Raw genomic sequence first — 15,083 nt, 5'->3', positions numbered from 1 at the left:
CAGGAGATGCTCACACCCCATCAGTATTTGGAGCTGTCAAACTGTCTGTCATTCAGCTCCTCACTAGTGTGAAATCATTTTAATAAGTACTAAACATAAATGCCAAGGAGATCCATATTCAACAGCACAGGGGCTTACAAATTATATTTAAGAGAATTTGCATTGTAGAGACTTCAATGCTTCAGCTTTGTACTAAGCAACCTTCCAAAGTCATTTCAAATTTAGTACTGTTAAGGGAGCAGTCATTGAGCTGTACATAATACAGCTGGGGTTTCAAATAGATCCTCATCAAGAGTGAAAACCCCAAGGCTCTCCGTCTGCTATACATTCAATGGCAGGCCACTAAGTTTAAAACTCAAAATCATGAGGCATGTTGTAACTTCCTTACAAACCCATTACAACAATTTATGTATAATAGACATTTATTTAACACACTGAAACAAAAAGAACAATATGTGGAGTTTAGTTTCTATAAACATTTAGAGAGAAAGAGGAGATGAGAGAAGGCTGATGATGATGAAGACTGAGTTATCGAATTCAAGAAACCTCCACTTGGTAACAAATACTCTAAGAAAGAAAGAAAGAAAGAAAGAAAGAAAGAAAGAAAGAAAGAAAGAAAGAAAGAAAGAAAGAAAGAAAGACAGAAAGGAAGGAAGGAAGGAAGGAAGGAAGGAAGGAAGGAAGGAAGGAAGGAAGGAAGGAAAGAAGGAAGGAAGGAAGAGGGAGGAAGGAGGAGGGGGAGGGGAGGGAAGGGGAGGAAAGGGGAGGGGAGGGGAGGGAAGGGGAGGGGAGGAGAAGGGAAGGAAGAGGGAGGGAGAGAGGGAGGGAGACATGCAAATAGCAATTTTGAGGCCAGCTCATGCTACATAGAGAAGCATTTTAAAAGATCCCATGAAACAATTACATCACTGAAAATTAGAGAAAAATTTAAATCTCATTTATTTTATTCTCTATTATTGTGCTGTGATGTTCATTTTAATACGGATATGAAGCTAGGTACTATGGCGTATACTTATCACTCCTAACACTCAGGAGTCAGAAAGAACAGAGTTCAAGGTTATCCTCAACTATATAGTGATGTCATGCTCAGGAGAGATTATATAGGGTAATATTTCCAAAATGTGGGGAAATATGGCTCAGTAGTTAATAATGCTCACTGCTCTTCCAGATGACCCCCATGGCAGCTCAAAATCATCTGTAATTCTAGTCTCAGGAGATCTGATGATTTTGTTTGGCCTCCATCAGAACAAGGCAGGCATGTGGTACAGAGACATACATACAGGAAAAACACCTATACATATTTTCCTTAAAGCATGAAAATTTATAAGCAAGCAAATATGACAACTATATATACATATGCAATTTAGTACAAAGGGAACACTCCTTTTCAGGTGACTGACATCACTAAACCATTAATCCAGAGATAGTGACTAAAGTCTGTAAATAACACCCCAGTAGCTTATTTAGAATCTAAAGCCATGCCATTTGCTCTATATTCATGTTTTCTTTTTCATTTAGTTTTGACCTATATTCTTTCAAAACTTTACCTCAAATTTTCTACTTCTTTTCTTATATCACTCACAGTGCTTGTCCCAATTTTTTATTTCTGTGTAAGTTTGAGTGAAAAACACCACCCATGAGCTCTGACATTTGAATACTAATTTTCCAGTTGTTGGCATTGTTGTGGGAGGTTTAGGAGGTGCACAAACTTGCTGAAGTGATGTGTCACTGGAGGTGGGTATTGAGAGGTAAAAGCCTCACACCACTTTAAGTTCACTCTTGCTGCTAAATTATTAAATTATCAAAGATATGAACTTTCTTTTTTATTGGATGTTTTATTTACACTTCAAATGTTCCTGTTTCTCGGGTTTCCCCACCATAAACTCCCTATCCCATCCTCCCTCCCCGTGCTTCTATGAGGGTGCACATCCAAATGCCCACACACTCCTGCCTCCCAACCCTGGCATTCCCCTACACTGGGGAGTCCAGCCTTCCCAGGACCAAGGGCTTCTCCTCCCATTGATGCCCAGCAAGGCCTTCCTCTGCTACATATGCCACTGGAGCCATGGGATCCTCCATGTATACTCTTTGGTTTAGTCCCTGGGAGCTCTGGGGTTATTGGTTGGTTTATACTATTGTTCTTCCTATGGGATACAAAACCCTTCAGCTCCTTCAGTCCTTTCTCTAAGTCCTCTATTGAGGACCCCATGCTCAGTCCATTGGTTGGCTGTGAGCATCCACCTCTGTGTTTGCCAGGCTCTGTCAAAGCCTCTCATGTGACAGCTATATCAACCTTCTTTAAGCAAGCACTTCTTGGCATCTGCATTAGTGTCTGGGTTTGGTGTCTGTATATGAGATGGATCTCCAGGTGGGGCAATCTCTGGATGGCCTTTGCTTTAGTCTCTGCTCCACACTTTGTTCCAGTATTTCTTCCTCTGAGCATTTTGTTCCTCTTCTAAGAAGGACTGAAGCATCCACACTTTGGTCTTCATTCTTCTTGAGCTTCAGCTGCTCTGTGAATCACTATCTTGAGTATTCCAAGCTTTTAGGCTAATACACCTTATCAATGAGTACATACCATCTTTGTTCTTCTGTGACTGGGTTACCTCACTCAGGATATTTTCTAGTTCCATACATATTTGCCTAAGAATTTCATGTCATTGTTTTTAATAGCTGAGTTGTATTACAGTGTGCGAATGTGCCACATTTTCTGTATGCATTCCTTGTTTGAAGGACATCTGAGTTCTTTATAGCTTCTGGATATTATAAGTAAGGCAGCTGTGAACATAGTGGAGCATGTGTCCTTGTTATATGTTAGAGCATCTTTTGGGTATATGCCCAGGAGTGTTAGAGCTGTGTCCTCAGGTTGTACTGTGTCCAACTTTCGGAGGAACTACCAGATTGATTTCCAGAGTAGTTGTATCAGCCTGCAATCCCACCAACAATGGAGAAGTGTTCCTCTTTATCCACATCCTTGCTAGCATCTTCTGTCACCTGAGTTTTTATCTTAGCTGTTTGTTGTAATTGGTGTGAGGTGGAATAACAGGGTTGTTTGTATTTGCATTCCCTGATGACTAAGGATGTTGAACATTTCTTTAGGTGCTTCTCAGGCATTTGTTACTCCTCAGTTGAGAATCTTTGTTTAGCTCTGTACCCATTTTCAATAGGGTTATTTGTTTCTCTGGAATCTTAACTTTTTGAGTTTTTTATATATATTGGAAATTAGTCCTCTATCAGATAATGGGTTGATAAATATCTTTCCCCAATCTGTTGTTTGCCATTTTGTCCTATTGACATTGTCCTTTGTTTTGCAGAATCTTTGCAATTTTATGAGGTCCCATTTGTCAATTCTCGATCTTAGATCATAAACTATTGGTGTTCTGTTCAGGAAAATTTCCCCTGTGGGCATGTGTTCAAGGCTCTTCCCCACTTTCTCTTCTATTAGTTTCAGTGTATCTGGTTTTATGTGGATGTCCTCCTTCATTCACTTGGACTTGAGCTTTTTACAAGGAGATAAGAATGGATTCATTTGCATTTTGGTGCATTTTATAATTATTTATATGTCATTCTTACCCCCTTGTAGTATTTTACACTGAGTCACTATAGAAGTATAGTTTAGCTATGGATATTTCCTTTTGTGTTTGGGAAACCTCGCTCTAAGCTAACAGCACTTTGTTATGCAGTAGCCATTTTAGGAAGGTGGAGCCTAGCCAGAGAAATGTCCCTGGAGGGAGGTTCTTTTCCCCTCTGCTTCCTGTCCACCATGAGGTGAGAGTCAGTTAGGTAACTCAGTCACATTTCTGCTTTTGTTTCTGGCTAAAGAGCATGAGGATGGAAGCCATGGTGCTGAACACTGAAACCATGAGTTAAATTGAGAAGTCCTACATTCCTTTAAGTTCCTTTTGTTCTGTATTTTGTCCCAGCACTAAGACAAAGTAGCTAACATACTGCCTCTCACAAACTTTACCAATTGTTAGAGCAAACACGGGGTTAGTTTGTTGTTACTACATTCCAGACAGGAAAACTGTAATTAATACAAAGTAGTGATTATCTTGTACTGAACCACAGAAGAATGTTTACATTGTTCTAACCACGAGTTCTGAGTGGGAGAAGAGTACTTTGATGTTTGTTTTGTTTTGTTTTGTTTTTTGTTTTTGTTTATTTTGTTTTTGACATCTTCTTTTGTTTTTTGACATCTTCTACTCTGAAGCATATACATCTCAGGGCAGCTGAGAAACCTACATCCAAATATGGAGAGTCCACTCCTTTGCCCTGGTTTTCTCATATGTATTTTTAAAAGAGAAAATTGTGAATTATGTTCAAATGAGGCCCCATTAAAGTAACTGCAAAATGAGTCGGACAATTAAAGAAAGACAACTTAAAACCCTGAAATCTCAAGGTGCATATTATCAAGCTTTCTGTAATCAACAGCAAAATCCTAAACGTAAAACACTGTTTTTTCCACAACAAATGTGAACTCAGAAAATATTACTGCTTACATTAATCTCCTTCATATTTCATATTTCCTACCTAATTATAACCAGTAAGAATATTTCAACATCAATGAGCAATAGTGGCTTCTGGTCTGCATGTGTTCTGTTTGTCCTATCTCCACTTTTGAGGAAATGTGCCAAGTTTCCATTAGTGGCTGAAGTGACTTTTGAAGATTCTAAATTAAAGTGCACATTGTGAACAATGACAGGCAATAGGAACAATGCACATGTTGAAGCCATGTGTTGACCATATACAAAGTACAAGGTAATTCATACAAAATGACCTTAAATTGTGCCATTAGAAAAGGTGACCCAGAAGAAAGCTCATGTTCCTTTAAAGTCCTTTAAAAAACTTCCCTTAATGGTATCTGAATGATATGACTGTGCAGGGAAAGAATAATCACATAATTTCATGAGATGGAGGCTTTAATCATATCACAGTGCCCAACTTGGGTTATTTTATTGCTTTTTGTATTATTTTATAATGAAGAACATTTGTTCAATAAACAGAACTATTATCAATATGTTCTGAATCAAAGAATCAGGCAGATTCTCCAATTACCTAAGAAGATAGGAATTTGGTTTGGTTGCTTATTCTGTAACTTTTATGAAAGTATCATATATCACCATATGCTCATAAATAAGGATATTTAGTTCACTGAGAAGCATTGACTATTTGTATCTCTGGCACAAATGGCTTTCCTACTAGAGAAATAGTCTCCTACTACTTTCTAGGTGAAATATGTTATCAAGTAACTCAAACTCAAAGATGGCTAAAATTGAAGCAGATGCATACAAAAAAGAAAACTAAATACGTCTGCCAATCTATAGTGGGTCTTTGAAGTACTTTATTTTCCATAAATATATGGGAACCATTAGATCAGTATCTGAAGTCCCTAGGGATGAAACCTTAGTTATGAGTTCAACATTGACCATCAAGAACGATATTCTCACTGAGATCCATCTGAAAAACACCCATAGCAAAGCTACATACTTTACCAAAAGCAGAAAAGTTTCCTTAACCTTTTATAAATGATGAAAATATGGCATCCCAATGACTAATAGTAATTAATGATCATCAACCAGATACAATGATGAAAACATCAGGACATCTTCAAAAAGTACATATATACATACACACACAATCATACATACACTCACATATACTCACACATACATATTCATTCATGCACACACACTCAGAAGCAGACTAATTCACACACATACTCTCTCACACACATACACGTACTCATGCATACACACAGATACATACATAAACATACACAGACACACACAGAGAAAGACAAACATATTCACACACAGATATATACACATATATACACACACAAAACACATATACTCATATATATATATATATATGTATATATATATATATATATATATATATATATATATATATATACATACACACACATTTACACACAGACAGACAGACAGACATGCACACAGAGTTTTTAGTGATATCAGTGAATCCTAAGAACATTATGCATTCATAATATATGTTTCCAAATACCTGGAATGAAAGACAACTAATACATCCTATTACCTTGCACTTGCTGATTTCTGTGTCTCTGACTCTGTGTATGGCTTTGAAGTAAACCTAAGCTAGCTTGGAAAGTACTCTTTTAATTGTGGAGAATTGCTCCTGGGGTTCCTGAAAAATCTATATCATTCTATCACATAGGGTTTAATTAAAATAAAGGGAAGGTAGAAACACATTGAGGGCAATTGGATAAGGTGGAAATAGAGGGGAGATAAGCAGTGGTTTTAATCTTCATTCCCACAAAGAAATGGGAGGGGGCAAAAGTTAAAAGGCAAACCAAACAAGAAAGAAAAGACAACCTATTAAGAGCTCCAGGCACTTGGTCTCAGAATTTCCCCATCCTGAAAACCTAATTAGATTTGTACTCCTGGATGGTAAGTAGCTCTTCATCAAGGACACCTGAGAAAATGGCTATAACCACATATTTAGAGCCATGAATTTAGTGTGTGCTTCAGAATTTACCTTGTTATTATTTTTGATCAGTAAAGACCTAAACATTAACTGAATTCTTGAGACTTAGAGGTCTGTTCAACCCCTTCAAAGGATGGAAAGTAAACTAGATGAACAGACCCATGTGACTTAAGAGTTGTATTTTATAGAAAGTCAAAGGACTATTTAGTGAATACCTATTGTGTTGGTTACTGTTCTCATTGCTATGCCCAAATGCATGATGCAAATTGTGTTCAGAAAGGGTTAATTTTGGTTCATGATTTCAGGTTACTATCCATTATGACAGGGATGCCATGCAGCATAGACAAACTCTCTTTGGAGCCAGATCCAATCCATGTCTGCAGGTTTTATTAAAGGAGATCCTATGATACTGGTATGCCCTAGATCCTGGGTTCTCCTTTTCAACTTAGGGTTTTCCTTCCTGGATCCTAGCCTTTCATTTTTGCAAGGAATATGACTCTGTTGCATGACAAAAGAGAGTGAGGTACCTGAATGTATTGTTTGTGTGGTGAGGCTCAGTTTTATGTCCTTTCAGAACCCCGGCTTATGGGATGGGACCTTCTATAGTTGAGGTAGGGCTTCCCACATTTCTTAAGCCTTTCTGTAAACACTATCATAAATATAACCAAAACTGCATTTCTGTATTGATTCACAATCCTATCAAGTTGACTATGAAGATTAACCATCACACTATGTGCCAAATACAAGACCTTGCATAATTAAATGTTCAGTGTCATGGCCACTGAAAGAGTACACCAATGCTGACCATCTCAATAGAGTCACTATTTCCAAAGTCAAGGCCAAGCAATATGTACTACGAATGAACGTGGCAAACCAGACATTTATATCCCTGGTGATCACATCAGTATGCTTTCTTCTGTGTCATGCTGAAATGCAATGAAATTTTTACTGCTTGTTGTGTCTGCAGTAGCATTAACAAACTTAAAGAATATAAAATCTCAATAAATAAATTTTTCTACATATATTCACCTTTTCTCATTATTGTAGTTTTCTCTCAACAGACATTTACCTAACTGATCTATCTAACCTACTCTATTTACACTCCTGTTTAAACTAGGTAGTAAATAATGTAAAGAACATTTGTTAGATTATTCAAATGTCCATGTGAAAGGAATATAAAATAATAAAAGCTATAGCAGGTCCCATACTTACAGTGTAAGTGATGCAAAGCCTTTTAGAAGGACCAGCATTTCATGCTGAAGCTGCTCCTATAAACCTCTTTTTTGGTTGTTGTTTTTTGTTTTTTTTGTTGTTGTTGTTGTTTTATTTTTATTTTTATTTATTTATTTTTTTTGAGACAGGGTTTCTGTACGTAGCCCTGGCTGTCCTGGAACTCACTTTGTAGACCAGTCTGGTCTCGAACTCAGAAATCTGCCTCCTCTGCCTTCCAAGTGCTGGGATTAAAGGCATGGGCCACCACTGCCCAGCTCCTTATAAACCTCTTAAAGCATCTTGAAAATGGTAAGAAAGCATAGTGGGCAATACTATCAATGCAATCTGAGTGCACAGAATGGCCAAACATGCTCAGAAGAGCTGATTACCTGGCAAGGAGTAAAGGTAGTGAGTGATTTGGTAAGGATAGGACTGCCAAGCCTGGCCACTGCAGTGGACTTCTGTGGTCCAAAATAAATAAATGATCCTGGAAAGAGAAACAGAAACAAATTTAAAGTCACATAGTTAGTTGCCAGTTCTGGTGTACACTAAGCACTTTGCCTGTTGGCCTTACTCAACTGTCATTCAGGTAAAGAAAATCACATTTTCACGTATTCACCATTAGTCTCTGTAAATAACCAAAGCATTTCACATGTATGACATTAAATATCTAAAATAAAATTTAATTGATAAACAATAAACTCTGCATCCAAATCACCCAAACAAACATTTTTATTGCTTTAACTCCTGTCATAGAGTTTGAAATCAAATTAAATGAAGCTTGTAAGCTTACAATTAGATATTCAATGTGCCCTTAGGAAATTCTCTAGGGAGTTTTATTTTTAAGTCTCTTTAAAATGCACTGAAGGAGATGAGCCTATGTGATGAGTCTGATTCCTCTTGGGGCTTACATGTTTGACATTGTTGTCTGTGCTGGAGGGGATGAGAGCTTAATTAAAGATCTAATCTGAACATTAACAAAATAACTGCCTTTAGATTTTAACTGACGTGGATGGACTCAGAGCAAGTACACAGGAGATAGCATGCTTTAGCAGCACAGAAGATCACACACTGAGCTGTATCAGGGGTAGCTTTCTTGAACCTTAAAAGGAAAGCTATTGCAAACAATGTCAGTGTCTGATCCTGCCCTTTGATAATCACAAATTGACAAAGGGTCTTTAAGCAACTTATTTTTTCCCTTTTTTATTACGTATTTTCCTCAATTACATTTCCAATGCTATCCCAAAAGTCCCCCATACCCCCCACACACACTTCCCTACCCACCCATTCCCATTTTTTTGGCCCTGGCGTTCCCCTGTACTGGGGCATATAAAGTTTGCGTGTCCAATGGGCCTCTCTTTCCAGTGATGGCTGACTAGGCCATCTTTTGATACATATGCAGCTAGAGTCAAGAGCTCCGGGGTACTGGTTAGTTCATAATGTTGTTCCACCTACACGGTTGCAGATCCCTTTAGCTCCTTGGGTACTTTCTCTAACTCCTCCATTGGGAGCCCTGTGATCCATCCACTAGCTGACTGTGAGCATCCAGTTCTGTGTTTGCTAGGCCCCGGCATAGTCTCACAAGAGAAAGCTATATCTGGGTTCTTTCAGCAAATTCTTGCTAGTGTATGCAATGGTGTCAGCGTTTGGAAGCTGATTATGGGATGGATCCCTGCATATGGCAATCACTAGATGGTCCATCCTTTCGTCACAGCTCGAAACTTTGTCTCTGTAACTCCTTCCATGGGTGTTTTGTTCCCAATTCTAAAGAGGAGCATAGTGCCCACACTTAAGCCAACTATTTGAAAACACCTAGTTCTGACAGTAGTTTTTCAGAATGCAGGTCACTTTTGAATGTATTTTAAAAAGGGAGGGGAATTTCATAATCCAAATATACTATTTGGTAGATTCCTGAATGTGTTTATGCAAAAAGCCCCATCACCTCACCTTTTGCAGATCATATACCTGTTTCAGGCAATATCTTGGAACTATGACTGTACATGCTCTAAGAAGGGAATGACCAGGCTCTTTATGAACATAAGTGAAAATAACTGGCAAACATATATGAGGTGAATACAAAAGTAAAGGGTAAACAAAACAAAAGCAACCCAAACAAGTTTGGCTCTGGAATGGTACTGACTGTAGTGTAGAATAATCTGATGATCACATGACTGTCATAGAAAAAGCTGAAAAACTCATCTGACAAACTTTAACACTCATTTATGTCTGTTAAAAAATGAGTACATTGTGAGCCAAAAGGGATATTACAGCAAAAATTCAAAATATCAAGCATTTACTGTATCAGTCAACAATGAACTAGCTTTACTGTTATAGCCAACAGTTTTCCCCCCTAATACCTCCCAATGTTCAATCAACCTGTTTCCAAAAACTGTAATAAAAAATCTACCAAGATTTGAGTTTGGCATGTTTCTTTCTAAGTCTCAGAATAGAAGAAGGATGATGTTCAGTGAGCATAAAAATGATCTTGACCCCCAACTGTGTGATGACAATGTTAATGCAATTCTAAGGTGTGTGTTTACACAGAAATGTAAACAAAAGAACTAGAGAAAAAGCCATTATGTGAACCTGGGAGTGCCACAGCACATTTTCAGAACATTGTTAGTAATTATGGTTCCTTGAGTTTATGAGGATATGTAAAAGTTGTAATGATGTTTTGCAGTATATACTCTATAATATTTCCAGGTTTTATAGATAGTGATAAATCCTTGCTCTCTGTTCCCAAATAGAAGATGGGACTATTTTCCTTTCTGTGTGCCTGACTTGGAATGCTTAAAGAATAGAAGCAAATCTCCTGTGCAATCTATCATAAATGTTATCTCTCTTTTTCCACCATCACTATAACATTATTAAAAGGCACAACAAAAAACTGGTGCTTATCTCAAGAATGCTTCCTTCAGGATACACAATTTTCTATTAATTATTAATTAGGTCAGGAGGAATTAAGGCAGGACAAACCAAAGCTTCATTTAGTTGGCAAATAGCAACAGAAATACAGGGCTTCAACATTTTGACATAAACAAAACTGCTTTTAAAAGAGGGAGAAAAATGCCGTACCTTGGTTTCTGCTCACTGTGTGACCAGCCTCAAGAAACAGATGTTCTCCATTGCTCAGTCCTCTCACTACCTCCCAGTGGGAGTCTTCGGTGGGAAATGGTTCCCAGCCACAGAAACCAGACTCGAAGTCCCAGGTAAGGAGACTTGCTGTGATGTGTGGAGAAGGAAACAAGATATATGATGATAGGTTTGTCATTGCAAGCAAAATATCCAGTTTTAAATGGAATTCTCCCTCCGTGAAAGCAAATCAAATACAAGACAGTTAAAAGAAACTTACATGAATTAATATAACAAGGCAGTATATTCACTGCCCTCCTCTACCTGAAACCTGGATATGCTTTCTTTTCCTGGGCTCTAAACATAATTTAGCAGGTACAGTTAATGATAAAAAGTAATAGTAACTCTTCAAAAGGAAGTCTATTCTATTTATTGACAGAATCATAAAGTCCTATAAACTTGATATGGTTCTTAGCCATTCCCAAAATGTTCTATGGTCATCCTCTGTGAGCTTAGTTGGCTGTAAACCACCTCATGCCACTTTTAAGTCAGGAAGTGAAGTATAGAAATATTACATAAAATATTTACTTCATCTCAAAGATATACTGTAAAATTCTCAAGTCTTGGCTGCAGCCTAAACCTTTCTACATGTTCCCAGGGGATCTCCCAGGTCATAGAAATACTTCCCCTAAAATAAACATCTTCTGCTATAAAGTAAAAACATTTCTGGCTTGGTCCAGAATCACTTCCATGTTATGCCTGTTGCCTGAGCATAATAACTAATAGCTCTCATTTTTCCTCTTACTTTTCCTAATTGGGTTACATGTTGAATATTACCATTTGGGGACAATGAGTTACATATTGTTACCCAAAGGAAACAAGTCTCTGTAAATAATTCTTCTCATTGTAGCAACTGGCTGTTACTGATGCAATCAGACTACTTACTTGCAAGGCAATGTGTAGGAAACAGAGTGTTCCCCATGATGCCTGCATCCCCAACCTTTTGAGCAACTAAAAGGGTGCAAAATTTTCAAGATGAAAATGACATTGGGCTGTATGAATATTGCCGTTGTGTACAGGACAATACTTGGAATCGGGCCTTTTATCATCCAAATGTTTTATCAGTTTAAACGTTGGACTAAAGAGATGGCTCAGAAGTAAAGTGCTTGTCAGGCAAGCATGAGGGCTTTGGTTTGGATATACTACATACAAAAAAGGAGTACCTCTCTGTTCCCAGCCCTAGTCCAGTAGAAGAAACTGTCTGGCCAGTCTAGCCATTCAGTGAGTTCCCAGTTTGATGAAGAGACATTGCACCCAAAAAAGAGAAATTGGGTTTTGTGATTTGATAGTATCAGGATATTGATAAAAGAAGACAGAAGACCTCAACAACATGTCCTCCAAACTTCATCTAGAGGTTGATGTTATAGTTTCTCTTGAATTAAACTTGTATACGAACAAAATAAAATAAGGAAACTGGGTATAGAGCAATAGAGGTAAACACATCATTTGAATCTTCAGTTTCCACACATGCCTATGCATCTGAAAACACAGGTACACACACACACACACACACACACACACACACACACACACACACACACACACATACATATACACCCAGAGAGAAACACATACATACACATGTACACTACATACAGACAAAATAAATACATAAGTAGAAATAAATGTCAGCTATTGTGCCAACCACAAAACACTAAACATGTACTGTTCTTTGAAAATTAAAATTGAATTTTAAAATCCATCACCATTAAGGTTTGGAAAAGCAACATAAAAACATGGTGAACCACATGGGTATTTTTATTGATGATATTGAAAAAAAAAGTATATCATAAAACAACAATTCTAGGCCTTTAGGCCCAGGCTTGAGAATGTGACCTTTGTGACTCAATGCTCCAAAGCATACTAATCTTAAAACAGATAGCTACATTCCTCCATCCACCTGCTTCCTGGGTTCAGGGAGTGTTTGTTCAAAAAGAACCACCTTGACCATTCATGGAACCCGATATGCAAATGTGCTATTGTTAGAGGCTCATAGAAACTGTCTTGAGAAATAACCTCACAATTATCAAGTATTTTTTCCTTGTGACTTCCTCGTGACTCTTAACTGGTATTGTTGGTATTTTCCAACAACGCCCTCCCCACCCCCTTGAGTTGTGGTTTCTTCCTTTAAAAACCCCCTTACCCAGCTACTCGGGGACGCCACGGTCCTCTACCCCTGTGTGGTGTATGACTGTGGGCCCAAGGGTGCTCTTGAAATAAAAGTCCTCTTGCAATTTGCATCAAGACTGTTTCTTATAAGTGATTTGGGTTATCACCTCTCTTGAGTCAGACCCACGATGTGGGTCTTTCAATATTTGTTCTCCTATATTTACAAGGATTGGTTTTTTTCAAAACCAAATATTTTATACCTTAGTTCTGGATAGTATAAAATCCTAATTGAAATCCCTTAAATTGATGTTTTTAATTAATAATATTCCTCTTATGTATTTCAGCAACTTTCAGATGAAGTAGTAAATATCAGAACTGCTGGAGAGATGGCTCAGAGGTAAAGAATAATGGCAGCTCTTCCAGAGGGACTTGGGTTTAATTCCAACACCCAAATGACAGTTTACAACTGCATGTAACTCTAGTTCCAGGTGATCTGACACCGTCACACAAATATATATGCAGACAAGACTATAATCCACTGCTATATAAACTCCAGTAGTGACCTGCATGACAGGTCAAAAAGCCTGGATGTGGTCTGGAGGAGAAAAGTTCACAGACACTTAGTTTCCTGGAACCATGGCATCCTGTAATAATGAATGCTCCAAATCTGTCCTTGTTTTAGTTGGTAAATGGATCTGTGTGCTTTACTTTAACATTGCTTTATTATAAGTGCCTCTGAGGATTGATTTTGACATATAGCTAAATTACATTCCTCACCAGTCCTAGGCAGTCCTTGAACCAATCACGGGCTTTGAATTCAGTAAGAATGTTGCCTATTCAGTGACATTCAGAATTTGCCTCTAGTATTGTAAGAGAGATAATGAAAGAAATCAGGCATTACTATCTACTACCTAGAGATAGAAATATCAGGGCAAGCTTAGCAAGTATACTTAGAAACTTCATTACATTCAGGTATGGCAGACTACATTACTTATTAGTAGAAATTCCCCCCACACAGTTACTTAGAATAATAGCAGAGCTACTCCCCTATGCAAGAATTTACCATTATCTGGGAAGAAAGAAGGTTGTGGTCTAAGAAGGAACTAGAGTAAATACTTAGAACTATAGATAGCTGAGTTACACTGATACACAGGAATTTACAATGGCCTAAGGGGAAGGTGGACTATACAATAGACTAGAATTAGAACTATGGCAAGGGCATGAAGCCCTTCCCCCTGGCTTCTAAGATTAAGCTGACATTAGGTGGGGCTGCTTTTGATCCCAGTTTTTAACATTGAATTTTATCCCAGTTGGTTCCTGCCAGTCCTTTGAAGGCATTCCTCTATTTTGTGTCAGATACTTCAATGTACCTTGCCTGCTGTGATATCCTACTCCTTTGTTTTCTGTATTATATAAGACTGGTGCTCGCTTTGAGACAAATTACATTCAGATACACACTCTCTCAGTGTCTGTATTTGTTTGTTACCCCACCTTTTTCATCTCCAACTCCTTGCCCACATCTGGAACCCCAATTTCTTCCACGGATTGAGGGAGGCCAACTGGGGACCGTCCATGTCAAACCACATACATAATAATTAATAATAATAATAAATAAGCTATTTGAAATGTCAGAAGAAAGGAGATCAAAGAAATACTGACAACTTGCCATATTTAGTCGGGCAAATACTATACATGTGTAAAACTGAAATGACATATCTCTGTTATAATAAAGCATGCTCATTTTAAACAGTAATTTTAACTATCTGGTTATTGTCAACTTTCTGTAATTACAAGATACATTTTATTATTTCTAAACAATGTTTGATACTGTTCAGTCTCAAAGAAATTTCTCTCCAAGTTAATTTGTTAAAGTAATATTTTCAGATGACAATGAAGCTTTCTCTTAAATATTTAACTGTGGTATATTATGGGCACAAGAAAAGAATTCATTGGTAAAATTTGTAGATCATAAAAGTAAAATATTTGTGAATCTTTTGATTCAGCTCTTCATAATATAAAAAGAAATCTTGTGTGGGTCTGATGGGAATATCCTATTAGGTGACTTTATTTTGGATTCTAATAAGAATAGATTATAAATATGTAGTTGACATTTATAAAACCCACATGGACAATTGATTTGTACTTCATATACAGATGAGTAT

The 15,083-nt window shown here is 37.5% G+C and overlaps 1 protein-coding gene across 1 annotated transcript in view; it reads right to left on the bottom strand.

Annotated features, from left to right (window-relative positions):
* Positions 1 to 15,083, bottom strand: part of Malrd1 (MAM and LDL receptor class A domain containing 1) — a 729,079-nt gene that overhangs the window by 611,474 nt on the left and 102,522 nt on the right. The window contains exons 10-11 of the mRNA NM_001310455.1: positions 10,756 to 10,902; positions 8,070 to 8,167 (exon numbers count right to left, since the gene is read on the bottom strand). Coding sequence (NP_001297384.1) covers positions 8,070 to 8,167; positions 10,756 to 10,902 — 245 coding nt within the window. The remainder of the gene's footprint in view (positions 1 to 8,069; positions 8,168 to 10,755; positions 10,903 to 15,083) is intronic.

The sequence above is a fragment of the Mus musculus genome, chromosome 2 (genome assembly GCF_000001635.26).
Source record: "Mus musculus strain C57BL/6J chromosome 2, GRCm38.p6 C57BL/6J".
Classification (NCBI taxonomy): Eukaryota; Metazoa; Chordata; class Mammalia; order Rodentia; family Muridae; genus Mus; species Mus musculus.
Note: the sequence above shows the minus strand (reverse complement) of the source record. Positions and strands in the feature narration are given on the sequence as shown.